General features: G+C 40.5%; 1 protein-coding gene across 3 annotated transcripts in view; it reads left to right on the top strand.

Moving 5' to 3' along the window:
- The first annotated feature begins 738 nt into the window (after positions 1-738).
- Positions 739-27622, top strand: part of OTUD4 (OTU deubiquitinase 4) — a 47008-nt gene continuing 20124 nt past the window's right edge. Inside the window, exons 1-10 of one of the 3 annotated variants that reach the window (XM_031010023.3) lie at positions 739-1632; positions 6706-6789; positions 9721-9771; positions 16259-16305; positions 17230-17302; positions 18736-18817; positions 21799-21931; positions 25419-25482; positions 25732-25849; positions 25943-26007. In XM_031010023.3, coding sequence (XP_030865883.2) covers positions 1474-1632; positions 6706-6789; positions 9721-9771; positions 16259-16305; positions 17230-17302; positions 18736-18817; positions 21799-21931; positions 25419-25482; positions 25732-25849; positions 25943-26007 — 876 coding nt within the window. In that variant the 5' untranslated portion in view covers positions 739-1473. Of the gene's footprint in view, positions 1633-1769; positions 1872-6705; positions 6790-9720; positions 9772-16258; positions 16306-17229; positions 17303-18735; positions 18818-21798; positions 21932-25418; positions 25483-25731; positions 25850-25942; positions 26008-27622 lie in introns of those variants that run through there. The other 2 variants (XM_031010024.3, XM_031010025.3) reach the window with 2 other exon arrangements.

Below are 27622 nucleotides of genomic sequence, written 5' to 3'. Positions count from 1 at the left end.
AATAAAATTCTGGTGCAACAGAAGCATGCTGGATAAATTCTGGGTTCTAAAGCATAATTTAACTTTGTCAATTCCCTGCCATTCAACGTCGGAGGGTGGGAAGTTGAGCTGAAGCCTCGAGCACTGGTGGAAGCCATGGCCAGTCCAGTCAGCATGTTATCAAGCAATTTACAAGATGAATTTTTTAAGGGGAAAAAAAAACCCTAACGTCTTCCGACAGTGACATGTCTCTGTGACGGGGTGCTCAGCTACAGTGACAGGGTGAACAAAAATGTCTTTGGCAAAGCCTTCATCTTGCCGTAGTATGTGAGCTGTACTACTAATAGCAATCAGCAGTCCACGGTTGATTTATGGACAGAGTGTGTCGTCCCGCACCGTGCCAGTTCCCGGAGCCTCCGCCAATTAGCTCTATTTTCTGCTTAAGCCGTTAAAGCCACCTCCATGGAAACGCCAGGAGAGCAGGCCGGGGGGAAGGGAGCAGACAGGTGCGCCCTCTGGAAAGAAATACACAAAGGGCCGACACTGCGCCGCCGTGTCCCTGGCAACTCCACGCCAGCCCGGCGCGCGCGATTCCCGCGGCGCAGCGGCAGGGTTGGCGGGTGGCGCGCGCAGGTCGCCCCACATCGGCCGGCGGAGCCCCCTCGGCCTGCTCACGGACGCGGCGCCAGTGCAGCGCGAAGCCGGCTCGGGGCGGTGGCGGCGGCGGCGGCGGCGCCCGCGCTGTAGGGACTTGTAGTCCGCGCGCCTCCCGGGCACCTCCCCCGGGTAGGCCGGCCAGCGCGTCCCCGCCCGCCGCAAGCCGACTTCCTGCGGCTGCCAAGACTACATCTCCCGCCGTCCTCTCCGCTGTCGGGCCGAAAGCGAAAACAAATTCTGGGCTGCGAGGTGCTGTTCTCTCCCGGGCGCCCCCACCCGCTCCCCGCCCCTCCGGCGCCCTCCAGCGAGGTGGGGAAACGAAAGGCCGCGTCTTTCTTTTTGGTTTCCTCGGCTCCCGGCGTGGGGAGTGCGCGGGGGCGCAGGCCCCGCTTCACCTGAGCCGGCCCAGCGTGCGCGCCAGGGGCGGGGGTTTTCTCGCTTCACACCGGTACGGACGAGGAAACTTGTGGGGGCGGCGACCCCCGGCCTGGGTCCTGAGTCAGGCAGCGAGGCCGTCGGGAAGTGACTACTCACTCTCGGGGTTTTCCTTAATCCCGCTCCCCTCGTTTGTCGTGGGCGCGTGTTCGCTCCGAGGAGGCGGCCGCGTGCGGACAGCCATGCATTAGGCAGGGCTCCCCTATGCGCCCGGAGAGCGCGGACCGCTGCCTCGGGCCGCCGCCGCCTGCCGCCGCTCGCGGAGCCCGAGCCCGAGCCCGAGCCCAAGCCCGAGCCCCAGCCCGAGCCGCCGCCTGCCCCAGGCCGGGGCGTCGAGCAGCCGGCGGCCTAGCCATGTGGGGCTAGCCCTTGCCGCGCCTGGCCTGCAGCAGGACCAGCAACATGGAGGCTGCCGTCGGCGTCCCCGACGGCGGGGACCAGGGCGGCGCGGGGCCCCGCGAGGACGCGACGCCCATGGACGCCTATCTGCGGAAACTGGGCTTGTATCGGAAACTGGTCGCAAAGGACGGGTCGTGCCTGTTCCGGGCCGTGGCGGAGCAGGTAATTGCAGGGGGGCGGGGGAGGGGGCTTCGAGGGGAGGCGGGGACGGCCCGGCGGGTCTGGGTGGGGAGGCAGCTGCGGGCTGTCCGGGCCGCCCACGGCCGGGGCTGCGCGTGCCCTGGCTGTCGTCACAGCGCCCCATTGTAACGCCGGAGTGGGACGCTGCTTTGCGTCTGAAAGGTGCAAATTGAAACTCGAAAGCCCGCAAATTAACGGGGTGTCTCTCTCCTGATGAAGAGGTAATGAGTTGAGGACAACTTGTGAGGCCTGCTCGGAGCTTGTACAGTTGATTTATTGCTGGGGACCTGGCGACATATTTTTCACTTTTGTTCCGCATTCACCTTCCTTCCCTTCGTTTGAGAAGCACCACGCTCACCCCACTCCAGTAAACCAAGTGTTTACTAGAAGTGGTGGATCAAACTTTACTTGTGGAACATATTTTGGTTTGCTGCTGGACTTTGGAATGTGGGGTAGGCAAGCTCGCCCATGTCACTTGAATCAAATGGGCAAACTGCCGTTTGAGAAAACCAGCCTTTTACAAATATAGAATATTTTGAAGGATTTGTCTTGAGTAGGTTCCACCCTTTATTATGCTCTGCTGGGCTGTGTAGGTATACTAAACAGAACTGACTTTTTAAAAAAAGCCTGTTTTGATGTTGGTAGTAGAAAGGGTACGTGTAACTGGAGCTTTTCAAAACCATTTTCTAACACAGGTTGCTCAGGAAGATTTTTCTGAATTTTTTTTTTGAGCGAGTTTATTCCATGTTATATAACACTGTGTGTTGTAGGTGTGCAGTCACCAAAACCCATCCTATATTGAAAAATAGCTGCCGAAGTAGCTGGATAAAAGTTTCTGCTCTGGTGTGTCTTTCAGACGATTCACATGTGCTTTCCTTTGACCTAGGACCTGCTCCCCACACCCCATCGCACACCCCTCCCTACCCGCCTGTGGGGTTTTTATGATGTTTCTGTTTTCCCTCACCTTTTTTGAATGCTAAATAACTTTTAAAATTTTTATTTGTGAGTAAATGTTTTACTTAACATGTGGAGGCCAGTCTGTTCTCATTTTTAAACATTAAAAGGCAAGCCATTTATTTACCATAGGTAGCGTAAAATCTTTCTTTAAAACAAGAAATCGATTTAACGGACACAAACCGTTGCTTTATGTTGCGGACATTGTCATTGAAAAATTCTTCCAAAAGCTCCCCAAACCAGGCTCTGTCCGTTTCTCATTTTCGATGTTGCTGTGGGGTATGTTCACACCCACCCACTCCCTCCGGTCCTTATTGTTAGTAGGTAAATAGTCTGCCCCATTTGTGAATTTTCTGAATCTCTATCTGTCCTGCTTTCTTGGACTCCTCAGCACCTCCAGAAGCCTAGGGAAGAGGTGGAAGTGAATTCAGCCCATATTTATAACGTACTGTTAGACCTAGCAAGAGTTTGGTAAGCAAGGAGGTAGAAATAAATGGCGGTAAGGGAAGCTTGGCGCTTACTTGGATTTGAGTTATCTTGAGTCCTAGTTTATATTGAAGCAGAAAGGTGTGCCTGATTTCCGTAGTGCATACCATAGATACTTGGTGGCCTTGATTATACAGAAGCCTCTTTTATTGTAGTGGGATCTCTGTTTTTAAGTAGAAAAGGGGCAAGAGCTAGTTTACACTAAGAACTCTTTGTTACATCAGGTAACACATTTTATTGTATTTTGTAATGGGGTTTAGGTTAGGCATAAGGGACTACCCTTCCCAGTTATGTGACTCAGTTTTAGTCTGATGAGCTTAGCTGAAGACCTTGAACTTTGGGGGAAGTTCAGTTATTCAGTAGACTACAGTTATAGCCATCATCGCCAAAGGCAAAGTGTGTGTGGGAAAAAGGAAGTAATACCAGCGTCACGCTTCCCTTTTAAAATGTGTACCAATAATTTATATTTTTTGCCAACAATTTCTCCTATAAAATCACAAATACTCATCATTTCTAAGAAGGAATCAAAGTAAATAAGTGGCAGTTTTTAAAGAGGGGGAGGAGACTCGAGTTAGGATTTTGGTCTTTCTCTCCAAATTATCTGATTTAGATAGGCCATTTCCTTTTTATACTTATGGATTTGGGCCTGCCGGAGGCCTGACCTGAATCAGCTCCACAGCCATGGAGCTAAAAATAGGGCAGTCTTAGAGGACTTGCTAAAATAGTGTCTCAGCCTTTCCCAGTATTTATCACTATCTTGTCCCAAGTAAAAATGGGAAAGCCATCTAGTTTGCTTTCATGTATATATGAATTTGCAGAGATATTTGTCATACTACTTTAATTCTTTCGAAGTGTTCTCAACCTTGCACAATAATTTACATTTTAGAAAGTTGTCATTTAACCTTGCTTTTCTTGCAGTGCTTGACTTTGTGAATTACCAGCACTCTCACACTTTATAGAAGTTGCCAAGAGTTTTGCTTCTGAGCAACAGGTTCAGATAGATTGTATGTGCCAAAATCTTTGTTAAAAGAGAAGAACCAGTAGATATGCCTACCATTGCTTTTGATTGAAAATAAGCTTTACTAACTTATGTTTGCCACCTGTTGCTAGGTAAATGGCTTTAAGACTAGCTCCACGTTGCTAATGGCAGAGGAAAGCCCTATCAGGTGACACTGTGGTTTATTCATACGAGTAATACCTTGATTCATGATAGTGTCTAACATAGCTTCTGTGAAAGAGGTGTTGCTAAATGTCATTTGTTGAATTGGCAAAAAAATTCTACGGTGGTTATTTTTATATATAGATAGTCCTTTTTGGTCACATACTCTCAGAATATATAAGAATATAGTTTAATAGTGTCCAAGAACAGCAGTGAAGGTAGAATCAGTTAAACTGAAAACCAGTTATTACACTGAAAACAAACTAATTGCTAACCTCAACAGGTGCATTTTCAGTGTATCTCAGCGTAATAGGACATACTAGGCGTCCAGGCAGTTGTGCCGGTTCTGTGGGTATAAATGAGCCTTGGTTGTGATCCAAGAGAGCTGTAGAATGCACAGCTGGAGCCTCCCTTTTCCCAAATTCTCTACTCATGCTAAACGTAAAGGGAGAACCACTCAATTGGATCTGTAACTTTTTTTTTTTTTTTTGAGACAGAGTCTCACTCTGTCACTCAGGCTGGAGTGCCCTGGCACGATCTCGGCTCACTGCAACCTCTGCCTCCTGGTTTCAAGCCATTCTCCTGCCTCAGCCTCCCAGGTAGCTGGGACTACAGGCACGCAACACCACACCTGGCTAATTTTTTTTTTTTTTTGTATTTTTAGTAGAGATGGGGTTTTCACCATGTTGACCAGGCTAGTCTCAAACTCCTGACCTCAGGGGACCCACCCTCCTAGGCCTCCCAAAGTGCTGGGATTACAGGCGTGAGCCACCGTGCCCGGCCAGGATCTGTAACTTTTAAAGATACTTTCTATTAATATAAATTCTCAAGAGGCCTTGATGGTAGTTTGAAATGTGTTATTTTAAGTGTGTCTGAGTTTTTTTTTTTTTTTTTTTTTTTTAAAACCATAACCCTTTAGGGTACAGGAATATCTTTATTTGAGATACCCAGTAATAGAAAAGAATTTTAATCTCCGTTAAGCATGTTAAATAATTGGGAGCTAGGGCCGGGCGTGGTGGCTCATGCCTGTAATCCCAGCACTTTGAGAGGCCCAGGTGGGCAGATCACCTGAGGTCAGGAGTTTGAGACCACCCTGCCCAACATGGTGAAACCCTGTCCCTACTAAAAATAGAAAAATTAGCCGGAAAAAAAAAAAAAAAAAGAAAAGAAAAATTAGCCGGACATGGCAGCTCCTGTAATCCGGTTACTCGGGAGGCTGAGGCAGGAGAATCGCTTGAACTTGTGAGGCGGAGGTTGCGGTGAGCTGAGATTGCACCACTGCACTCCAGCCTGGTGGGGGAAAAAAAGAATTGGGAGCTAGCTAGAAGGAAGCATTGGATAAGAAATAGTTGTTTCAGGCTGGGCACGGTGGCTCATGCCTGTTGTAATCCCAGCACATTGGGAGGTCGAGGTGGGCGGATCACGAGGTCAGGAGTTTGAGACCAGCCTGGCCAAGATGGTGAAACCCTGTCTCTACTAAAAATACAAAAATTAGCCAAGCGCTGTGGTAGTTGCCTGTAATCCCAGCTACTCAGGAGGCTGAGGCAGGAAGATCGCTTGAACCTGGGAGGTGAAGGTTGCAGAGAGCCAAGATGGCGCCACTGCACTCTAGCCTGGGTGACAGAGCAGGACTCCGTCTCAAAAAAAAAAAGAAATAGTTGTTTCAATTCACAGCTTTAGAATTTTGGTAAAAGACCACATGCCAGTAAGTTATCTTTTTGTTGAACTGGTTGTTTAATAGAAGAAAATGTAAACTGCAGAGTGAGAGGATCTGGATCATACTTTGTAGGTTGGTACTTTACAATTTAGGGCATAAAAACAAACCCCAAACCTCTTGGGGTGACATCACACAACATTTTTGCACCCCCTATGCTGCCTACTTGGATGTTCTTTCTCGTCTTGTAAGCTTGATCACCAAGGAAAGAATGAGTGCCTTAATTTTTCTGAAACCATAGTGGACTTAAATTTTTACGTAGAGCCTCTAAGTGGATTCAGAATTAATGGGAAAAATAAATCGGCCTCTTACAGGCTGAAAGCCTCAAAATACATTCCTACAGAAGTTGCCAGTTTGTCTTTTTCAATATGTATAGGATGAGGTTGAGCGTGGTGTAGCATGGATTTTGTTAGCTCTTCTTTGTGAAGAGTAAAGTTATTGTGGAGGGAAGGCCAAGGGAAGAGAGTGTCCTAAATTTACAAAAATGTCCTAAAGGAGAAAGGCTAATAAATTCTTTACAAATTTGGCTTAAGAAGTAGTATTGTTTGTATATGTCATGTTTTCGCTATGCTTAGTTAGAAGAAGAGGTAGGAATGAGTAAAGATATCGAAATTATAGAAAGGGAAATGGAGAAAGACTGATAATCTATTGGTTGTCAGATTATTTTGGGTGTAAAAGAAGACATTAGGTTGTAACTTTTAACTAAATGCTTAATAGTGTGTTTGTTGCCTTTTCTTTTTAGGTATTGCACTCTCAGTCTCGCCATGTTGAAGTCAGAATGGCCTGTATTCACTATCTTCGAGAGAACAGAGAGAAATTTGAAGCGGTAACTTTTAATTTCAAACATGTAATGGTGTCTTGACTTGGTTTTACATTTTGGCTTTTAGAAGTGTTCTAGTAGAATTTCACAGGCTGGATCTTAATGCAGGTTATGAAAATAACACTTATTAAAAAAACTTCTCTATTGAATTAATCTAGTTATATTGAGTTATGTTGTTTTCTAGGCTATTTTATGGTTTGCATTTATTTGGACATTTAGAAAGCTACTATGATGGATAAGACGCTGAGCTGTGGGGGATGGAAAGATGACCTGGACAAGGCCCTTGCATACTAAGAGTGGGCTTTGTCTGACATGGTCAGGGAATTGGGGGTGTTGTGATTAATAGTGGTTTCTGTGATGGGTAACTCCCTATAAATTAAAAAAAAAAATTCAGGCTGGGCATGGCTCACACCTGTAATCCCAGTACTTTGGGAGGTGAAGAGTTCAAGACCAGCTTGGCCAACATGGCAAAACTCTGTGTCTACTAAAAATAGTGGCATGGTGGCACATGCCTGAGTCCCAGCTACTCTTGAGTCTGAGGCACGAGGATTGCTTGAACCCAGGAGGCAGAGGTTGCAGTGAGCCGAGTTGCGCTGCCGCACCACAGCCTGGGTGACAGAGTGAGACTCTGTCTCAAAAAAAAAAAAAAAAAATTCAGACTTGCAGTGTAAAAAATACGCTGAAGTGTAAGTAATGCTGAACCCTTAATTTTATCAGAGGGCATTCATAGGTTTTTAATTTTCAGGGTTCAGTGTGAACTCACATATCAGAACACTATAATTATGTAAGTAGTGATTAATAGTTAATAAAATGTTGTATAACAGCTTAATATAATTTTCTCAGTAGTATGTGAAATAAGATGCCACAGTGACCTGTTTTCATTTTACATTCAAAGTCTTACAGGATTTATTACTTACTGGTTTTAAGACCTAGAATTATGTAATGTGACAACTTTGGGTGTTATTTCCCCCAGTTGACTGGTAGAGAATGTTGATATAATACTTTGCAAATGATAGGCTTGAAACCTTGTTTTATTAAAAAAACCTGGTAACGCAGAGGCTAGATAAGAGAGTGCAAAGGTGTGGTAGAGAAGGGAAGTGGGGAGGTGGAATGGTCTTTAAATTGATTCTTATTAATCATTGGCCCCAGAGGGTAAAACTGTGTTGATAATAATGGACATTGCTAACATTGGTTGAGGTGCTTACTATATGCCAGGCATTAAGTGTTTTGCATATATTTTTTTTTTTTTTTTTTTTTTGTTTGAGACGGAGTCTCGCTCTGTCGCCCAGGCTGGAGTGCAGTGGCGCCATCTTGGCTCACTGCAAGCTCCGCCTCCCGGGTTCATGCCATTCTCCTGCCTCAGCCTCCAGTGTAGCTGGGTCTACAGGTGCCTGGCGCCATCACGCCAGGCTAATTTTTTGTATTTTTAGTAGAGATGGGGTTTCACCATGTTAGCTAGGATGGTCTCGATTTCCTGACCTCATGATCTGCCTGCCCTGGCCTCCCAAAGTGCTGGGATTACAGGCGTGAGCCACCGTGCCTGGCCTTAGTCCATATAATTTTATGAGGTATGATCAGAGGTTGAAAGTTCCATGGGGAAAAGTTTCACTTTCTTTTTATGAACCTTCAAGCAGTTTCAGTTGTCCAGAATTGGAAAGAGATGTTGTAGAAAGGATTATGCCTTGTTACTGACATTGTTCAGCCATGGCATAGATGGACGCTTTCTGCTCAGAAAGGAGACTCTCAGAGAGGATGCAGGCTTGTGTCAGAATTCTGCAGTCTCTTGTAACTTTAAATGGTTCTGTGTTTTTTTTTTCCTTAGACCTATAATCATCTAATACAGAACAGTAGCCCTTTATCGGTGGGCTCTTTAATATATATGGCTCTTTTATTATAAATATCTTTTGAAATTTAAGATATTTTTGGCAATTTGACATTATATAATCTATGAAAGAATCTCAATCTTAAAATCCAAGGGTGCTTAAAAGATTTTATAGACAAGGGAGTATACTTTAATGTCTTTAAGTATATCTCTTTGCTAAATCAACTGGGACTGTAATTTAAACGTAATTGAATTTGGTGGTTCAACAAATGACTTTTAGAGATTTCTCAAATGAGTGCGATTGCTATGAAAGAAACATAAAAAAGGTTGTGTTATTACACAGCTTGAATAAACTGTTTTTATGTCAAAGTAACAATGAAGCGATGAAGCAAGCTGTATTAGAAAAATTTTGTTGATGCTTCAAAATATTTTTCGCCTTACTAGTTCTCATCGCTCTTTCTAGTATCACCTGAGAGACAATGAGTACTCTCATCTGTATTATTAAGCTATACTATTTCTTAGCTTGTAAGTCAGTCTTTGTTTTATTCCCTTCTACACACTGGTCACTACCAAGTTAAAGCACTGCTTTCATCATATAATTTCTCAGTTCAGAATGTCACCTGAAGTGGCCTTGAATGGCCTTTCTCATCTAGCCTTCAAGTCCTGCCTGGGCTCAAGGCCCTCTGTAAACAGGCCCCCCTTTGGGTTCTTCTCCCACTCAGTTCCACAACAGGTTGTCCTGCTCCAGCTGGCCAGATTGCTTGTCTTCCCAACACAGTGTTCCTCTTCCTCCTCACGCCACATTGGCCCTCTCTGTAGAGTATCAGCTGCCTGTTGCCATCCAGATCCTGTCCGGCATTCATCTTGAGTCACTCTTCTTTCAGGAAACCTTTCCTGACAAAATTTCCTTCTTTAAATTCTTTTGTATGTTTATAGTCTTTAATGATTGCTATATGTTTTCATAATTGGATTATGTACATATTTTTAAATAATACTGAGGTATTTTAGGTTTATGTACAAACTCAGTAATTCACAGTGAATGTTTACACAGCGAAGCGGTTAACTGTTTTGGCATTTATGTTAGATGACATTTCTAATATATTTATTTTTTGCAGTTTATAGAAGGATCATTTGAAGAATATTTAAAGCGTTTGGAAAATCCACAGGTATGTCACAGTCTTCTGGTATATTTCTATTTTTATATATCCAAATAATGTATTTAAAATTCATTAAAATAGAAGATTACTATTACAGTGTATAGAGGAGTTGCAGTGACGGTGTATCCTATTTCCTTATAAACGTTTCCTACACATATTATGCAGCACTTAAGTTGGAGCTGTATGTTAGAGGTTGCCTCACTAAGGCAGAGTTGTGCTATTTTATCTTGGCTATAATGGCATGTAAATGTAGTATAAAAATCTGAAATAATACTGGGGTGATGATTTTCAGAATGCTATGTTGGTGTGTGCATGGAACTTGGACAGGGTGAAGTTTGATTTCTTTTTTTTTTTTTTTTTTTTTTTTGAGGTGGAATTTAACCCTGTTGCCAGGCTGGAGTGCATGGCATGATCTCGGCTCACTGCAGCCTCCGCCTCCCAGGTTCAAGTGATTTGTCTCCCGAGTATCTGGGACTACAGGCGTGCACCACCATGTCCAGCTAATTTTTTTATTTTTAGTAGAGATGGGGTTTCACCATATTGGCCAGGATGGTCTCGATCTCTTGACCTCGTGATCCGCCTGCCTCAGCCTCCCAAAGTGCTGGGATTACAGGTGTGAGCCACCACACCTGGCCTGCAGAGTTTTTCTTCCTAGGCAACTGAGAAGGCAGAGTTCTTTCATGCAGGTTCCTGTTTCCATGATCATCTCGTGAAGAGGGAAGAGACTGTTGAGACAGAAAAGGATAGCACTTACTGACCAACTCCTGCTGCTATATTTTTTCAGTCATGTTGATGTTAAAAGGATTTTTCTTAATTTTTTTCTCTTTACAAAACTAACGTTCTCACTGTAAAAATCCAAGTATCTTGGAATGCCATTTAGAATGTTAAGGTAAAAATAACATTGGCAAAGAAAAAAGCTAAGAAGAGTTAAGGAGTAAAGGGAATGTAATGTAGGAACCAAGGGTGTTTGATCAATGACTGATGTATCCATTTGGTTGCCTAACACTAATTTGAGTGCTTGTTATGGGCCAAGAATTCCTAGTCACCCTGGGGATGCAGAGATAATGTAGATAACAAAAAAGTTTCCCTATCATAGGAAAGAAGGTCAATACAAGCTAGAAAAGGAGATTTGTCACAAGAGGTATATAGCTGTGATGCTGTAGGCATTCAAAGTGTTATTTCTAGCTGGGTAGACAAAGCAACACTTGGAGAGTGAGTTGTATTTGAAGTCTGAATGGATTCTAAATAGGAAATGCCTGGGCTGAAGGGCATTCCAGGCAGTGAAAACTGTGAGCAAAGCAGATTCAGAAAACAGTTCCAATTGTGTGGAGCATTGAGTATGTGAAGATAAGAAGTAGTGAGAAAGGAGTTGGAAGGCAGGTTGGGGCCAGACTGTGGGAGAGCCTTCAGTGTTAGGGTCAGTGGTTTGGAGCTTATGCTTTAGACCTGTGTTTCTCAAAGTGTGATCTGTAGGTTATCTGTATCAAAATCACTTGATGTGCATGTGAAAATGCAGATTCCCTGGCCCCATTCCATACCTGAATCGGGGCCTCTGGGCCTGGGGCCTAGGCATCAGGCATTGGGAAGCCATATAAGGTTTTTGGGGCAGGAAGTCAGAGTAGTGGTTATCCTATCTAAAATTGTAATTCTCAGCTTCCAACACTTTCCCTGTACCCCTCTCTGCTTTATTTTTCTCTGTAGTGCTTATATCATTTAATGTACTGTGTACTTTGTCGTCTTCCTACTTGAATTAAGCTCCATGAACACAGAGTTCTGTATGTTTTATTCACTGCTGTGTTCCAGTTCTGAGGGATTTTGTTGACTGAAGGGTTGGATGGCATCTTCTGACAGTTATTTCTTTTTTGTTACTAGCAACAAATATTTATAAATCTTCATTCTTATTTTTTTGCTTTCCTGGGCTGGGCACAATGGCTCGTGCCTGTAATCCCGACACTATAGGAGGCAGAGGCGGGAGGATCACTTGAGGTCAGGAGTTCAAGATGGTGAAACCCTGTCTCTACCAAAAATGCAAAAAAATTAGCCAGGCATGGTGGCGTGCACCTGTAGTCCCAGCTATTCGGGAGGCCAAGGCAGGAGAATCGCTTGAACCTGGGATGCAGAGGTTGCAGTGAGCTGAGATCGTGCCGCTGCACTCCAGCCTGGGCAACAGGGTGAGACTCCATCTCAAAAAATAAATAAATATATTTTTTTGCCTTCCTAATATATGGCTGTATAAAATGGAAACAGAAACCATTTGGCAGATATTTGATGGATAAACTCAGTTGCTTCATCCAGTTCTCAGAGAAAGCATCTTTATCCTCTTAATGAGTAATAGTGGAACCTTTTGAAGGTACTTCAAACTTGTGCGAGAATATGTTTTTGTCAGCTTTGAGGTAAAATTGACATACAGTGAAATTCATCACTTATAAATATACGATTTGATGAGATTTGACAAGTGTATATGCTCATGTAACCACCACAGCAAACATCATAAAGGACATTTCCATCACTCCAGAAAGTTTCCTTTTGCCTTTTTGCAGTTAATCCTCTTCCCCCTATCCCCTGGGACCTGGCAAGCACTGATTTGCTTTCTAAGTTTTGCTGTTTCTAGATGCATATAAGTGGAATGATAGAGTTTGTAGTCTTGTGTATTTGGCTTCTTTCACTTAGCCTATTGGAAATACTAAAATTCATTCATGCGTTTAGCAGTAGTTCCTTTTTATTGAAGAAAAATAACCTGTGTATGTACCTATCACAATCTGTGTATACATTTACCAGCTGATTGATATTTAAGTTCTTTACAGTTCTGGGTTGTTAAAATTGAAGCTGCTGTGAACAATTGCTTATAAATCTTTGTGTAGACATGTGTTTTCTTTTTTCTTGGATTAATACCTTAGAGCAAAATTGCTTGGTCATCTGGTAAACATATTTTTAAGAGAAACTGCCAAACTTTTCGAAGTGACTGTACCATTTTGCTTTCTCATCAGCAATATTATGAGAATTTCAGTTTCTCCACATATTTGCCAGCACTCTTTGTGATTTAACTTGAATTTCTCTAATGATGTTGAGCATCTTTTCATGTGCTTATTTGTCATCTAATTTTGTTGGTGAAATGTCTGTTCATAGGTTTTTGCCCATTTTTTAATTGCTGTTGTTCTTACTGAATTTTACTAGTTCTTTATACTGGATATAAGTTCTGTATTGGATATATGTTCTACAAATACATTCTTCTAGTTTGTATTTTGGCTTTCCATTTTCTTTTTTTTTTTTTAATTTTTTATTTTATTTATTTATTATTATTTTTTGAGGCAGAGTTTTGCTCTGTTGCCCAGGCTGGAGTGCAGTGGCATGATCTCAGCTCACTGAAACCTCTGCCTCCCGAGTTCAAGTGATTCCCCTGCCTCAGCCTCCGGAATAGTTGGGATTACAAGCTTGGCTTTTCATTTTCTTAACAATGTCTTTTGAGGAACAAGAGCTTAATACTGATGACTAAGAACATTTAAGTTATGTAATTTTGATATAGTATGGTTAATTAGTTAAAACATTTTGAAGGAATTCTTTTTACAAGAAAGATATATGTCACACATCATAAAAAATGCTGATTAAGTAAAATTACAGTGTTAAGGTAGAAGACAGTGGTAGTATAATATCGATTTTTTTTTTTTAATAATTTAATACTGACACTGCTTGGGGAAGATTTTAGGATATCCATTGTTTACCTAACCAGACTACAAAAGAATTTATTCTGAAGGTTACGTATCAAAACGTACATTATTCTCATGTAGCATTTTGTTGAGACGGATAGAATTTTTCATTTTTTATTTTTTTTAGAGATGGAGTTTCACTCTTAATACGCAGGCTGGAGTGCAATGGTGTAATCTCAGCTCACTGCAACCTCTGCTTCCTGGGTTCAAGCAATTCTCCTGTCTCAGCCTCCTGAGTAGCTGGGATTACAGGCACCCACCACCACGCCTGGCTAATTTTTGTATTTTTTAGTAGAGATGGGGTTTCACCATGTTGGCCAGTGTGGTCCTGAACTCCTGACCTCAGGTAATCCACCCTCCTCGGCCTCCCAAAGTGCTCGGATTACAGGCGTGAGCCACCGTGCCTGGCAGAATTTTTCATTTTTTAAAGTGATGTAATACTTCTTGTATAAAAATTAGAAATGTAGCTCGTGTGTTTGATCTAAACAGACTCATATCAGTGAACGGTTTCCTCTACACCAGAGGGTATCACTTCTAGCAGTTTGTGAGAAGCCATGATTGTTAAGCTGAGGCTTATTTTAAGAGATCTATTTTAATATATGGCACCTATTTCATTTTGAAAATCAGAGCTAACTTTTAAGAACTATTGAAAAGTCTCTGAGGGAAAAGATTGTGCTGGTCTAAGATCAAAACATTGTTTAAAATATTTTCCTTATTTCAGTTTTTCTTTTCTTTCAAGGAATAAGTGGCAGCATTCATTTACCAAAGCTCATTGTTTTTGGTGACTTAATGTATTAAGTCTTTACCGACTTCACAGTACTATAGGAAAATATTCTTACGGTAAAAGTTTTAAAATATAGATGTATTATAGAATGAAGGGTGAAAATTCTTCATTTTTCCTCATGTTAACTTCCCTGTCTCTATTGTCAATTTAGGATGTATCCTCCCCATCCCCTTTCCATGTGTGCACATGTACCAATATATATGCCTTTTTGTTTTTCACAAATAGTATTATTTTCCCATGATTTACTTTTAAAACTTAATCTTGAGTGATTTTTCTAGGTCATTTCATGTGGTTATACCTCATTCTTTTGAATGAATGCATGATATTCTATAGTGTGGCTGAAACATGAATTATTTTTTATTTTTATTTTTTATGAGACATAGTTTCGCTCTTGTCTCCCAGCCTGGAGTGCAGCGGCGCGATCTTGGCTCACTCAGCTGCTGCCTCCCAGCTTCAAGTGGTTCTCCTCTCTCAGCCCCCGAGTAGCTGGGATTACAGGCATGTGCCACCAGGCCCAACTAATGTTTTGTATTTTTAGTAGAGACGGGGTTTCACTGTGTTGGTCAGGCTGGTCTTGAACTCCCAACCTCGTAATCTGCCTGTCTCGGCCTCCCAAAGTGTTGGGATTACAGGCGTGAGCCACCACATCCTGCCTGAAACATGAATTATTTTACTATTCTGTAGGAATCTTAGGGACTTTTTTTTTTTTTAACACTGTTACAAATAACTCCCAGTGACGTCATTATTTTACATACACTTTTGTAGATGTGAAATATTTCTTTATGATAGATTTATAGAAGTTGAATTGCTGAGTCACAGGGTATATGGGACATTTTAAATTTTGAAACATACTGGCCATTTGCCTTTCAGAAAGGCTTTAAGTGACTTTTCTAAGGAGTGTAGAATTTCTCTTGTTTTCAAAACAATTGCTAGGACACTGCTCTCTTTTGTACCTTCATTTACCCTGAATATAAGAGACCTTCTGCCCTTTTCTATACTTCCCAATTTTCTGCTTCTATTCAATATTTCTTTCTTTTTTTTTGAGACGGAGTTTTGCTCTTGTTGCCCAGGCTGGAGTGCAATGGTGCAATCTTGGCTCACTGCAACCTCCGCTTCCTGGGTTCAAGCGATTCTCCTGCCTCAGCCTCTTGAGTAGCTAGGACTATAGGCATGGGCCACCACACCCGGCTAATTTTGTATTTTTAGTAGAGAGGGGGTTTCTCCATGTTGGTCAGACTGGTCTCGAACTCCCGACCTCAGGTGATCCGCCCTCCTTGGCCTGCCAATGTGTTGGGATTACAGGCATGAGCCACTGCGCCCGGCCGCCTCTATTCAGTATTTCATTTCCCGAGCTTATACCATGTGCCAGGCGCTCTCCTGAGGGCTAGGCTGGAGGATAGCCCTTGCCTTCAATACGTTCTCAACTTGGGCCAGGCGCAGTGGCTCACGCTTGTAATCTCAGCACTTTGGGAGACTGAGGCAGGTGGATCACCTGAGGTCGGTAGTCGAGACCAGCCTGACCAACATAGAGAAACCCCGTCTCTACTAAAAATATAAAATTAGCCGGGCGTGGTGGCACATGCCTGTAATCCCAGCTACTTGGGAGGCTGAGGCAGGAGAATCGCTTGAACCTCGGAGGCAGAGGTTGCGGTGAGCCGAGATCATGCCACTGCACTCCAGCCTGAGCAACAAGAGCGAAACTCCATCTCAAAAAAAAAAAAAAAGTCTCAACTTACAGATGCCATGCTGTGGTCTTGCCACACCAATAGGAACTGTCATTTCACCCTGTTAGTATTTTTTTGTGTATGTGTGGAAGAGACTTGGACTGCATTTTACCACATATTGTGGTCTGTTTTATATAAACGTTTTTATAATATTCACAATACTACTAATAATAATGAGCTTTAAGAACTCATTATGTATGCTGTATAAAGGTATGTATAGAAATATAAAGTGGAATCTAAAAAGTGTGAGACACTTACATGCCACCTTTTTTTCTTCAATACAGGAATGGGTAGGACAAGTGGAAATAAGTGCCCTTTCTCTTATGTACAGGTAAACACTGTAATAACATAAGTAAAAGAAAATGAAACCAGTGGGAAATTATATTCCATTATATTAAAAATGTTAAAATAGCAAAGCTCTTTTATACTTTAGTTATGAAGCATCTTTTCTAAGTTTTTTTTAATTGCATCAATTAGATTTTGACATTTAGATATGTCAGTGTTTAGAAATTTTAATTCTCAAAATACTTTGGAAAAGGGTACAGAAATTTTTCCTGTCTATGTTCTGTAAGATATCACTTATCAACTTTATAGAGAAATGATTTTCTACTTTCTCAGGGTCAGTGGTATTGAATGGCCACTAGAACCGTACTAAAATACCATGTTACAAATTGAGTATTCCTTATCTGAAATGGTTGAGTCCAGAAGTTTTTGGATTTCAATTTTTTTTTAAATTTTGGAATATTTACATTATACTTACCCAGTTGAGCATCCCTAATTTGAAAATCTGAAATCCAAAATGCTCCAATGAGCATTTCCTTTGAGTGTCATGTTGGTGCTCAAAAAGTTTTAGATTTTGGGACATTTGGGATTTTGGCTTTTTAGATTTGGGATGCTCAACCTGTATTCAATTTTGCTACTTTTGCCTAGTAGAGGAGCAGGTAAATACTTTGTTTTTTCTTTTCAGAATGTTGTTTAAATTTCATCTTCAAAATTTCTTTGATTTTTGAAGTGTCCCTTTAGAATTATATCTGAAATTTAATATATATACAAATAATATTTCAAATTTTACATGTTAAAAAGGTTACTTTTATATAGATATTTTACACCTTAGTTATCTCATTATTGTCTTTTGTATCTCCAGTGGTTGGGACAGTGCCTGGCACGTATTAGGCCCTTGATGAATGAATGAATGATTAAATTCAAATTCATGAAGTATAGTCCATTATAAATAATTTCTAATTGTTATTTTCAGAAAAGATTTTATAATTTATCGGGAACCAAATGTTTCTCCTTCACAAGTAACTGAAAATAATTTTCCTGAAAAGGTAAGAATTTTTCAAAGTGTTCTAAAGTATTTAAGTAAAAGAACCGCTTAGTTGCTACCATGACCTCATAAGCTATAATTTTAAATGATTTTTTGAAATATTTCTATATTAAGGTTATGGTATTCTGATTTCTTAAAAGTTCCTATAGCCGGGTGTGGTGGCTCATGCCTGAAATCCCAGCACTTTGGGAGGCCAAGGCAGGCAGATCACTTGAGGTCAGGAATTTGAGACCAGCCTGACCAACATGGAGAAACCCCGTCTCTACTGAAAAAATACAAAATTAGCCGGGCATGGTGGCACATACCTGTAATCCCAGCTACTAGGGAGGCTGAGGCAGGAGAATCGCTTGAACCTGGGAGGTGGAGGTTGCAGTGAGCCGAGATCACACCATTGCACTTCAGCCCGGGGAACAAGAGCGAACCTCCGTCTTAAAAAAAAAAAAAAAAGGTTCCTATTAATTGTCACTTAGTCATATTATTTTGTATTTTTTTTGCTCCCACAAGTTACTGTATTTAACCCTTTTATAACATTTTAGTAGAAACACTGAAAAGAATTATGAGACATTAATACATATGATGAACTAGACTATTATAGTTTTTTATCAATATAAACATTAGTAAAAAAAAATAACTTGTGAAAATAAGTTCTGCCATTACATCCAGGAATACTTTAGTAATCATAAATATTTCCCTAGTGTAAATTTTACTCACAAGGGTGTCGTTGCATTATCTGTCATAAAGCAGAAGCAACTGAAAAATTTTGTGAAGCCTAGAAAGAAAGATCAACTGACTTATTATAAGAGAATTTTTGTCTTAAGTAGCTATTTTGGAGTCATGATGGCCAAATTGAAGTGACTTGTGTTCCACCATGCTGATGGTGGTAAGTTAGAGGGGAATTGAGTGAAATACTACTGTTATAAGGGTTTCGGGGTTTCTGGGACTTTCTAAGGGATCTGGCTTTTTCAAAACACGTTTTGAGATATATTGTTATATTCTAAACAAAATCAATGTGCATTTTTCTTTGTATAAGTGATGATTTAGAAAATCACTTATACAAAGAAATTTAACTTTGATTTTGCTTGTTAGAAAATTTTGCTTGTTAGAGGTTAGCATTAATAAAGTTTTGAAATATTTTCTTACAGTGTCTTGTTCTTTAAGTAGTTGAAAGCGTGTTTTCATATATTATTTTTATTTTTTTGTGATCCTATAAACATTTCCAGAAATCATTTTGAATTTTTTGATTTAATGTTTATATAACATTTCAGCATATGGATGTACTGTAGCTTGACAACACTGAAGCTTTAGGTTACTCCTAAAATACTCACTGTCTGTTTGGAAATGATCTAGTAATTCAGAGGCATTGGAGACATACATTGCTATGTAAATGTTATATGTATGAGGGGCTGAAATGTTTATTTTATTTTTCCCTTTCAGGTGTTACTGTGTTTTTCAAATGGAAATCATTATGATATTGTGTATCCCATAAAGTATAAAGAAAGCTCTGCTATGTGTCAGTGTAAGTATCACCTTGTGTTTATATGGGAAATTATATTCCTAAACTTATACAGTCTTTTTGTTTTTTGTTTTTTTTTGAGACGGAGTCTCGCTCTGTCTCCCAGGCTGGAGTGCAGTGGCATGATCTCCGCTCACTGCAAGCTCCGCCTCCCGGGTTCATGCCACTCCTGCCTCAGCCTCCCGAGTAGCTGGGACTATAGGCGCCCGCCACAACGCCTGGCTAATTTTTTGTATTTTTAATAGAAACTAGGTTTCACCGTGTTAGCCAGGGTGGTCTCGATCTCCTGACCTCATGATCCGCCCGCCTCAGCCTCCCAAAGTGCTGGGATTACAGGCGTGAGCAACCATGCCCAGTCTTATACAGTCTTAATGTAAACAAATCAGAGCAAATAATTCTATTCTGTTATAATATAAAAGATATGTCCAAGAACCTTAAATTACCAAGAGTATTAATATTATAATAAAAACTTGTTGCAATAGGAGGAAAGGTAGCTGGGCATGGTGGTGCATGCCTGTGGTCCCAACTACTTGGGAGGCTGAGGTGGGAGGATCACTTGAGCCCAGGAAGTCAAGGCTGCAGTGAGCTATTATTGTGCCACTACACTCCAGCTTGGGCAACAGAGTGAGACCTTGTTTCAAAGTGAAGCAAAGCAAAACAAAACAGAGAGAAATTGGAGGAAAGGGAGCTTGTGGCTAGAGTTTGACTTGTAAATACCAACTTTTTTTTCCTGCAGTCATTTTGGTAATAAATATTTATATGCATTTTAAAAACTGTTAGTGTATAGCTTGAAAATCCAAATGACTGAGCAAATCAAACATTCGATTGTATTTGGCTCCAGGGCAGCATTTTGAACCTTGGAACTATTGATATTTTCGGCCAGATAATCCTCTGTTGTAGGCTCTCTTGTGAACTTCAGAATGTTAAGTAGCATCCTTGGCTTCTACCTAGTGGATGGCAGTAACACACTCTCTCTCCCTTTGTGACAACCAATAATAGTTCCAGAATTTGCCAAATGTTTCCTGGGCATATGAATTCCCCTTGCCCTTCTTCTGTGTGAGAATTCCTGCTGTATAAGAGCAGTGACCCTTCCTACCAGTTTCTTTTATATCATCCGTTCTGGCAAAGTACAGATCAGTCATAAAGCAGTGGTGCTGGGCTTGTGACAGCTTTTTCCTCTGCTCTTAAGCTAGTGGTAACCAGTAAAGATATGTGCAATACACTATTTTAAATAATTAATCCATTGTAAGATATCGAAGTGTAGCCTCTGTACCCTGGGCTGTGTCTTCTCCCTCCTAGCTAGTCACAATCTGGACATCTCAGCTTTGGGAAAGATAGCTCCTAGAGCTTGTCTTTCCTGTGCTTCTAAGTGCCTGTGGTTTGGGTGATACGAGGGCTGCAACTCCTGTTACTGGAACCTGGAAGAAAGATGGTCTATAAGAAGGAAGTCTCTGTGGAACTCATTTAGAGGTGGACACCCAGCGTTTTTTGTTGTTGTTGTTGTGTTTTGAGGTGGAGTCTTGCTCTCTCGCCTAGGCTGGAGTGCAGTGGCACAATCTCGGCTCACTGCAACTTCCGTCTCCTGGGTTTAAGCTATTCTCCTGCCTCAGCCTCCCGTGTAGCTTGGATTACAGATGCCCGCCACCAAGTCTGGCTAATTTTTGTATTTTTAGTAGAGATGGGGTTTCACCATCTTGACCAGGCTGGTCTTAAACCCCTGACCTCAACTGATCGGCCCACCTTAGCCTCCCAAAGTGCTGGAATTACAGGCGTGAGCGCTATCCTGTCCGGCCTTTTGCTGTTTTTTAAGACAGGGTCTCGCTCTGTCACCCAGGCTGGAGTGCAGTGGCATGATCTCAGTTCACTGCAACCACTGGCTTCTGGGTTCAAGCGATTCTGCTGCCTCAGCCTTCTGCGTAGCTGGAATTACAGGTGTGCACCACCACACCTGGGTAATTTGTGTATTTTTAGTAGAGACGGGGTTTCACCATGTTGGCCAGGCTGGTCTCGAACTCCTGACCTCCAGTGATCTGCCCGCCTTGGTCTCCCAAAGTGTTGGGATTACAGATGTGAGCCTCCACACCTGGCCCCATTGTTGATGAATTCTTAGTACATTGTTTTCTTAAAGCTCATTGTAATAAAACCAAATCAGAGTCCTAAAATCCATGTATTTTTGAATTTTTGTTAAAATATATTTCCCTATATTCAAGACTGGAGTTTTAAAATTTTACTTTATTTAAAGCAGCAAAGTTGTCTAAATATGCTTCTTTCTTTCAGTGGCTGCTGAGAATATATTTTGTAACAGCTGCTTTTTTAGTTCCTTATGTAAAATTAAAATCTGGAGCTAGGTTATGTAGTCAAACATCCTCTTTTTCTATAGCAACCTGAGAAGTGCTCGTCCAAGGTTACAATTAGTGGGAAAGCTTAGACTAGCATCCAAGTCTTCTGACTTGTCAGCTAGTATGTACTATACTATATTCCTCTTTCTAGCAATCTTAAAGCTTCTTAACGTTTTTAATCTAAGTCTCTTAAGATTGGGCATGTTGTATGACATCCCTAAGTCTCAGTTTCCTTATCTGTAGAATCAGAATAATGCTTCACTGTGCTGGAATTAAACGTAAGGATATATAAAGGTGCACAGTGTGTGGAATGTAGTAGTAATAATTGCTCAGTGTGTGTGTTTTGACTTTTCCTGTTTTCCTACTTGTTTCACAGTTGTGATACCTTTTTGTGATGGTGTTAGTTTTAAAAATGGCACTGTCTTTTGCAATTATTTTAAACTACTTAACTGCACTTACAGAAATTTTAGTTGTACCCTAGGTAACTTTCTGATAAAATTATGTTATTGACCATAAGGTTTAGCAGATATCTAGTCAGGATTTTAAAAGCCTGAGCAATAGAAAGTTACAATGTGATGGTCTGTTCCTGTTTTTAAAAAACTGCCTGTAGTTAATGTTGGAAAATCTGTCTGTCATTAATTGCAGCTCTCCTTTATGAATTGCTGTATGAGAAGGTATTTAAAACTGATGTTAGTAAAATTGTGATGGAACTAGACACGTTGGAAGTAGCTGATGAAGATAACAGTGAAATATCAGATTCAGAGGATGACAGTTGCAAGTAAGAATGAAATCCTAAAATACCTTTCTTAGTGCCATACAAGGAAACAGTTAAGTAAATGTCTTTACATTTCAGTAAATGTCTTTGTATAACATATATTGAGGTATTAATGGTATTCATAAAATACAGCAGTCTGCTGAAGTTTCTTTATCCCTGTCACTAATTTTACCTAATTTCTATTATGGGACTGTTTGTTTTGAAAGTTGGTGTTTTTGGTTGATGAGAATTTACGTATGCAATCTAGATGCATATTTGTAGAATAAATTTGGTCCTACCTATATGTGTGTGTATTGTAAAATGTTAAAGTTAACTTGTCAATTGTTCACATACCCAGTAATGAAATAAAATGGCCGTTTGGATTTCCTTCACTTTCTTTTATTGTTTTCTTTCTTAGGTAGTGCCTCTTTTTAGATAATGAAAGTTCCAAGTTGGGGTTATAAGTATGTGAACACCTCTGGATAATGCCTCTGTGTAGGTTGTGAGTAAATATGTCTGAACGTAGAGTCTCCGAGGCTTAGCTTTCTTTTTCACACAAGACGTACAAGATAGTGTTTAAGAGGTTGGGCTCTGGTTTCAATCATGGCTTCCTGCTAACTTGACTTGGGGCAGGTTACTTAAATTCTCTAAGAAGCCTTAATTCCAATACTCTAAAATTAGGATATAATCAGTATTTCCTCAAAAAGGACAATTCATGAGATTAAATCTGAGATAGCATATGAAGTACATAGCCTAGGTCCTAGATACGGTATCCAGTATATTAGTTATCAGTTATATTAGGATGTTTACTCTGTCTTTTGTAAGAACCAACCCTATGGTATTCTTATTGAAGCTAAAAGTATACATTGTTGTATGAGAATATGAAAGGATTGTACTTGGTATGTTACACTCTGTGACACTAGAGATAGAAATGGAACTTAAGGCTTAGGATATCTAATTCTTTATTATAAAAATAACTTTAAAAATATATGTATATCTGTTGATTTGTTTTTTTTTTTTTGTTTTTTTTTTTTTGAGTTGGAGTCTTGCACTGTTGCTCAGGCTGGAGTGCAGTGGTGCGATCTTGGCTTACTGCAAGCTCTGCCTTCTGGGTTCACGCCATTCTCCTGCCTCAGCCTCCCAAGTAGCTGGGACTACAGGCGCCCGCCACCAAGCCTGGCTAATTTTTTGTACTTTTGGTAGAGATGGGGTTTCACCATGTTAGCCAGGATGATCTTGATCTCCTGACCTTGTGATCACCCGCCTTGGCCTCCCAAAGTGCTGGGATTACAGGCGTGAGCCACTGTGCCTGGCCTGTATATCTCTTGATTTGTAATTCCAGGTATTTATTGAATTAAAATTTTCTGATCCTGATTGAAAATTTGGCCACCATTTCTTTCTAACTTGAATCAGTGTCGGCCATTGTAAATTTAATTCTAGAATAGACTGACTTTGCATAGGTAGAAATTTTGCTTTACGGTTCTCTCTGAGCACCATGTCATTGAGCATGGGGGACATTGGAAGAGAGAATGACTAGCTTGTTACAACTTATTACCTGTGATTGGGGTTGGGGGACTTCTAGAACATGCCCTTTGGTTGCTGTTGCTGTTAATGGTGTTAGAAACAACTGGGTCTTGTATGGCAATTGGCAGGTGAAGTATAGACTAGGGGCTAGTAAGCTGGAGAAGTTTACCAGAGATGGTAGAGCGGGTGTGTAAGAAGATGTGTTCACTATTGTGTTTTTCTTTTTATACTGCACTGTTGTTGTCCTTGGAATGTGGGTTACCTTTCTATTGCATTATTAAAATTTCTTTTCTTTTTTTTTTTTTTTGAGACGGAGTTTTGCTCTTGTTGCCCAGGCTGGAGTGCAATCGTGTGATCTTGGCTCACTGCAACCTCCGCCTTGCGGGTTCAAGCGATTTTCCTGCCTCAGCCTCCCGAGTAGCTAGGATTACAGGCATGTGCCACCACGCCTGGCTAATTTTGTATTTTTAGTAGAGGTGGGGTTTATATTGGTCGGGCTGGTCTCGAACTCCTGAACTCAGGCGATCCACCCGCCTCGGCCTCCCAAAGTGCTGGGATTACAGGCGTGAGCCTCTGCGGCCTCTTTTTTGTAAGACCATCAGATCTTGTGAGAACTCACTATCATGAGAACAGCATGGGGGAAACCACCCACATGATTCAATTATCTCCACCTGGTCTTGCCCTTGATACTTGGGGAGTATTACAATTCAAGATGAGATTTTGGGTGGGGGCACAAGGCTAAACTATATCAGCCTACATCTCAACACTCATTTTTTGCCTACTTATTTTTTTTCTTTATAGCAGTTATCAGCATTTAACATACTTATTACTTATTTAGTTTTTATCTGTTGTCACCAGATTGTACATTTCATGTAGGCGGAGATTTTGTTCTCTTAAATGCTAGACCCTAGCACCTAATAATACAGTCGTCCCTTGGTGTTTACCAGGAGATTTGGGACTCTTGAGTATACCACAATCTGCACATATTCAAGTCCTACCACGGGCCCTGTGAATCTGTTTATATGAAAAGCTGGCCCTCTGTATACTTGGGTGTCACGTCCCGAGAATACTGTATTTTTGATCTGCTTTTGGTTGAAAAAAAAAACCTGTGTGTAAGTGGACCTGCACAGTTCAAACCTGTGTTGTTCAAGGTGTACTATGGCACATAGTAGACAATCAAGTTATTTATTGAGTATATGAATGTGTAGGTATGTATGTGACAGTGAATTTAAAGGGCTAATGATGGTACTTTCATTGTGCTGAACATTATTTGACGTAGAGTATTTTTTTTTTTTTTTTTGAGACGGAGTGTCGCTCTTGTTGCCCAGGCTGGAGTGCAGTGGTGTGATCACAGCTCACTGCAACCTCCGCCTCCAGGGTTCAAGCGATTCTCCTGCCTCAGCCTCCCGAGTAGCTAGGATTACAGCCATGTGCCACCACGCCCAGCTAATTTTGTATTTTTAGTAGAGATGGGGTTTCTCCGTGTTGGTCAGGCTGATCTTGAACTCTCAAACTCAGGTGATCTGCCCGCCTGTGCCTCCCAAAGTGCTGGGATTACAGGCGTGAGCCACCATGGCCGGCTGATGTAGAGTATTTTTAATAAAAGGGTTGTTGAATCTGCCTATGGATACTTTTGTTGTAAATGGATTGTGTTTTTAAATGGGGCCTCATGTGTATATTGAGAGGAAGTTTTTACATTGTTTTGTAAATTCAATTATTCTACCCACCCAAATTTCACAATTTATGTTTTCTTATTACTGAGCCAGTTAGAATTACTGTTGTCTTTGACTTCTGTCTTATATACACACATTTACATACATATACCCTTTTATATATAGATATACTTGTAGCAAAACTTGTATAAGCTCACTGGAATATAGCTCTTTTTGGAGCATAGTTCTGACTTTGAAGACGTTTAGATGAGGTTAGAAGGTAATTACATGCAAATACCTTTTTCTGCCCCAATTATGGTTATCTTTCTTTGTAGGAGTAAAACTGCTGCTGCTGCTGCTGCTGATGTGAATGGATTTAAACCTTTGTCAGGCAATGAGGTATTTTTTTTAAAAGTGGTTTTAAATGTAGTTCTTTAATATAAGAAAGCATGTACATTAAAATCTTAATTTTTTTCTTTTTTCTGGTACATTTCAGTCAAGTCAGGATCATCTACTCAGAAATTGATTTGGTGGCTTCCTAATTTTTTGAAGTTTCTTTTCTTCATTTGACTTTAGTTTTACATGTATCTCAAACAAAAATGTTTTAAAAGCACTTATGTGTTGATTGGACTTCCTGACTTTGTTTAGCAGCTGAAGAACAATGGGAACTCTACTAGCCTGCCTTTGTCTAGAAAGGTTCTTAAGTCACTCAATCCTGCAGTCTATAGAAATGTGGAATATGAAATTTGGCTGAAGTCTAAACAAGGTGAGTTAAAAATCTGCATTTTCCATAAATTTGCTTTGTAGCACTTGAAAATAAGTCAACTTTATATTATACTGACCTTTTTTTTTTTAACAGCTCAGCAAAAACGTGATTATTCCATTGCTGCTGGCTTACAATATGAAGTTGGAGACAAATGTCAAGTAAGTGACTTATGTAAAAGAAGAAGAGATTTTACTTGAAACTTTGCTTTTTCTAATACAAACAGAGAAAACAGCTGAGGTGTGAACGTGTTGTTAATTTGGGATTTCAGAATATATTTATCATGTATATACATTTTAATAGTTTACAAGTATTTAGCTTTTTGACTCATTTGAATACGTTGCTAAAATTGTATGTATCTAAAACTGTGGCATCCCATCACATGATCTTTAAAAACAATTCAGCCTTTGGTATTACTTGGTTCAAAGAAGTAATGATAACATTTAAGATATTGAGGTATTTTTGTTAAAATGGACTGAAATTGATTCAAAATTGACTTTATAGGTCATTTAGTTTTGTTTATGAAAATCATCTTGGGAGATGTTGATACGTACACAATATTTACTGTTGGACTGAGGAAAGAAAGTGAGCCACAGAGGAGTTTTTGCCAATTAATTTGAATAAGCAGCTGCCCTGGATTTGAGTAGCTGATTGTTAAAGGAAAAAGTTGGATTAAAATCAGTGTTTCTTAAACTAGTGGTTAACCCTCACTCTGCCCCCCGCCCCCCACCACCACCATCAGACATTCAGCAGTGTCTGGAGACATTTTTTATTCTCACAACTGGGAGGGTGCTACTGACATCTAGTGGGTAGAGGCCAAAGCTGTGGCCAAACATTCTACAATGGACAGGACAGCCTCCCTCATCTCCCTCTAACAAAGAATACCTAGTCCAAAGTGTCAGTAATGCTTAGGCAGAAGAAACCCTAGGTAAGATGATTTACAAGGTCTCTTTTCTTGTTTTTTTGTTCTTCGTTTGTGGAAAAATATTGCTATTTCAAAAACAAAAACAAAACCCCCACATACACAAAAAATGTTATGTGGAAGTTAATTCTCATCAGAAATTATTTCCATCAAAAAGTGTTGCCTTTTAAAAAAACTACTTTAAAACAGCCACTGGCAAACATTTCTTTTTGACTTATGGAGGAAACACTCATTTACTTTATGATAAATTGGTTTATGTGAAGTCATCTGATTAGCCAGGATTTTATCTTAAGAACCTTCAGTAGTTCTGGTTCTGGGGTATTTAAAGGTGAGGGAGAAGAGAACATGATTCATTCAGGTACTGCCTTATGGGATTGTCATAAATCTGCTCTAATTGTAGAAGGGAATTGTGGAAGTTTTTACTACATTGATTGGGAAAACTTGAAAGAGAACAAATGAGATTAAATCCAGGGTTTAAAGGTCTCTCTCCCCACCCTTCTCAAAAGAGAAGATGGCTTATGCTGTATCACTAAAGTCGTGTTACTTATTTTAAGTCAAGCATATTTCCTTTGAGGTTGAAACTGCTTTTGGTGAAGTAGGTGCTTTTGATAAAGTAGATGGTAAAGCACATGCTTTCATTTTTTTCCTTTTTAGAGTATTTTATTTCTATCTGTGCTACTTGACCATTCTTTTGGATAACATCTCATTAAAATTTTAAGAAACTGAGATGACTCTAAGGTGACTTGTTTACTCAAGTGTGTAAGATGTAGTTTAAACTTTTGATAACAACTAAGTTCAGAAAAGAATTTTTTTGTGAAACTTTTGAAGGAAAAATGTCTATTGTCATTGAAGAA

This window comes from Gorilla gorilla, chromosome 3 (genome assembly GCF_029281585.2).
Source record: "Gorilla gorilla gorilla isolate KB3781 chromosome 3, NHGRI_mGorGor1-v2.1_pri, whole genome shotgun sequence".
Lineage (NCBI taxonomy): Eukaryota > Metazoa > Chordata > Mammalia > Primates > Hominidae > Gorilla > Gorilla gorilla.
The sequence above is the reverse complement of the archived record's forward strand: the minus strand, read 5'-3'. Positions and strand labels throughout refer to the sequence as shown.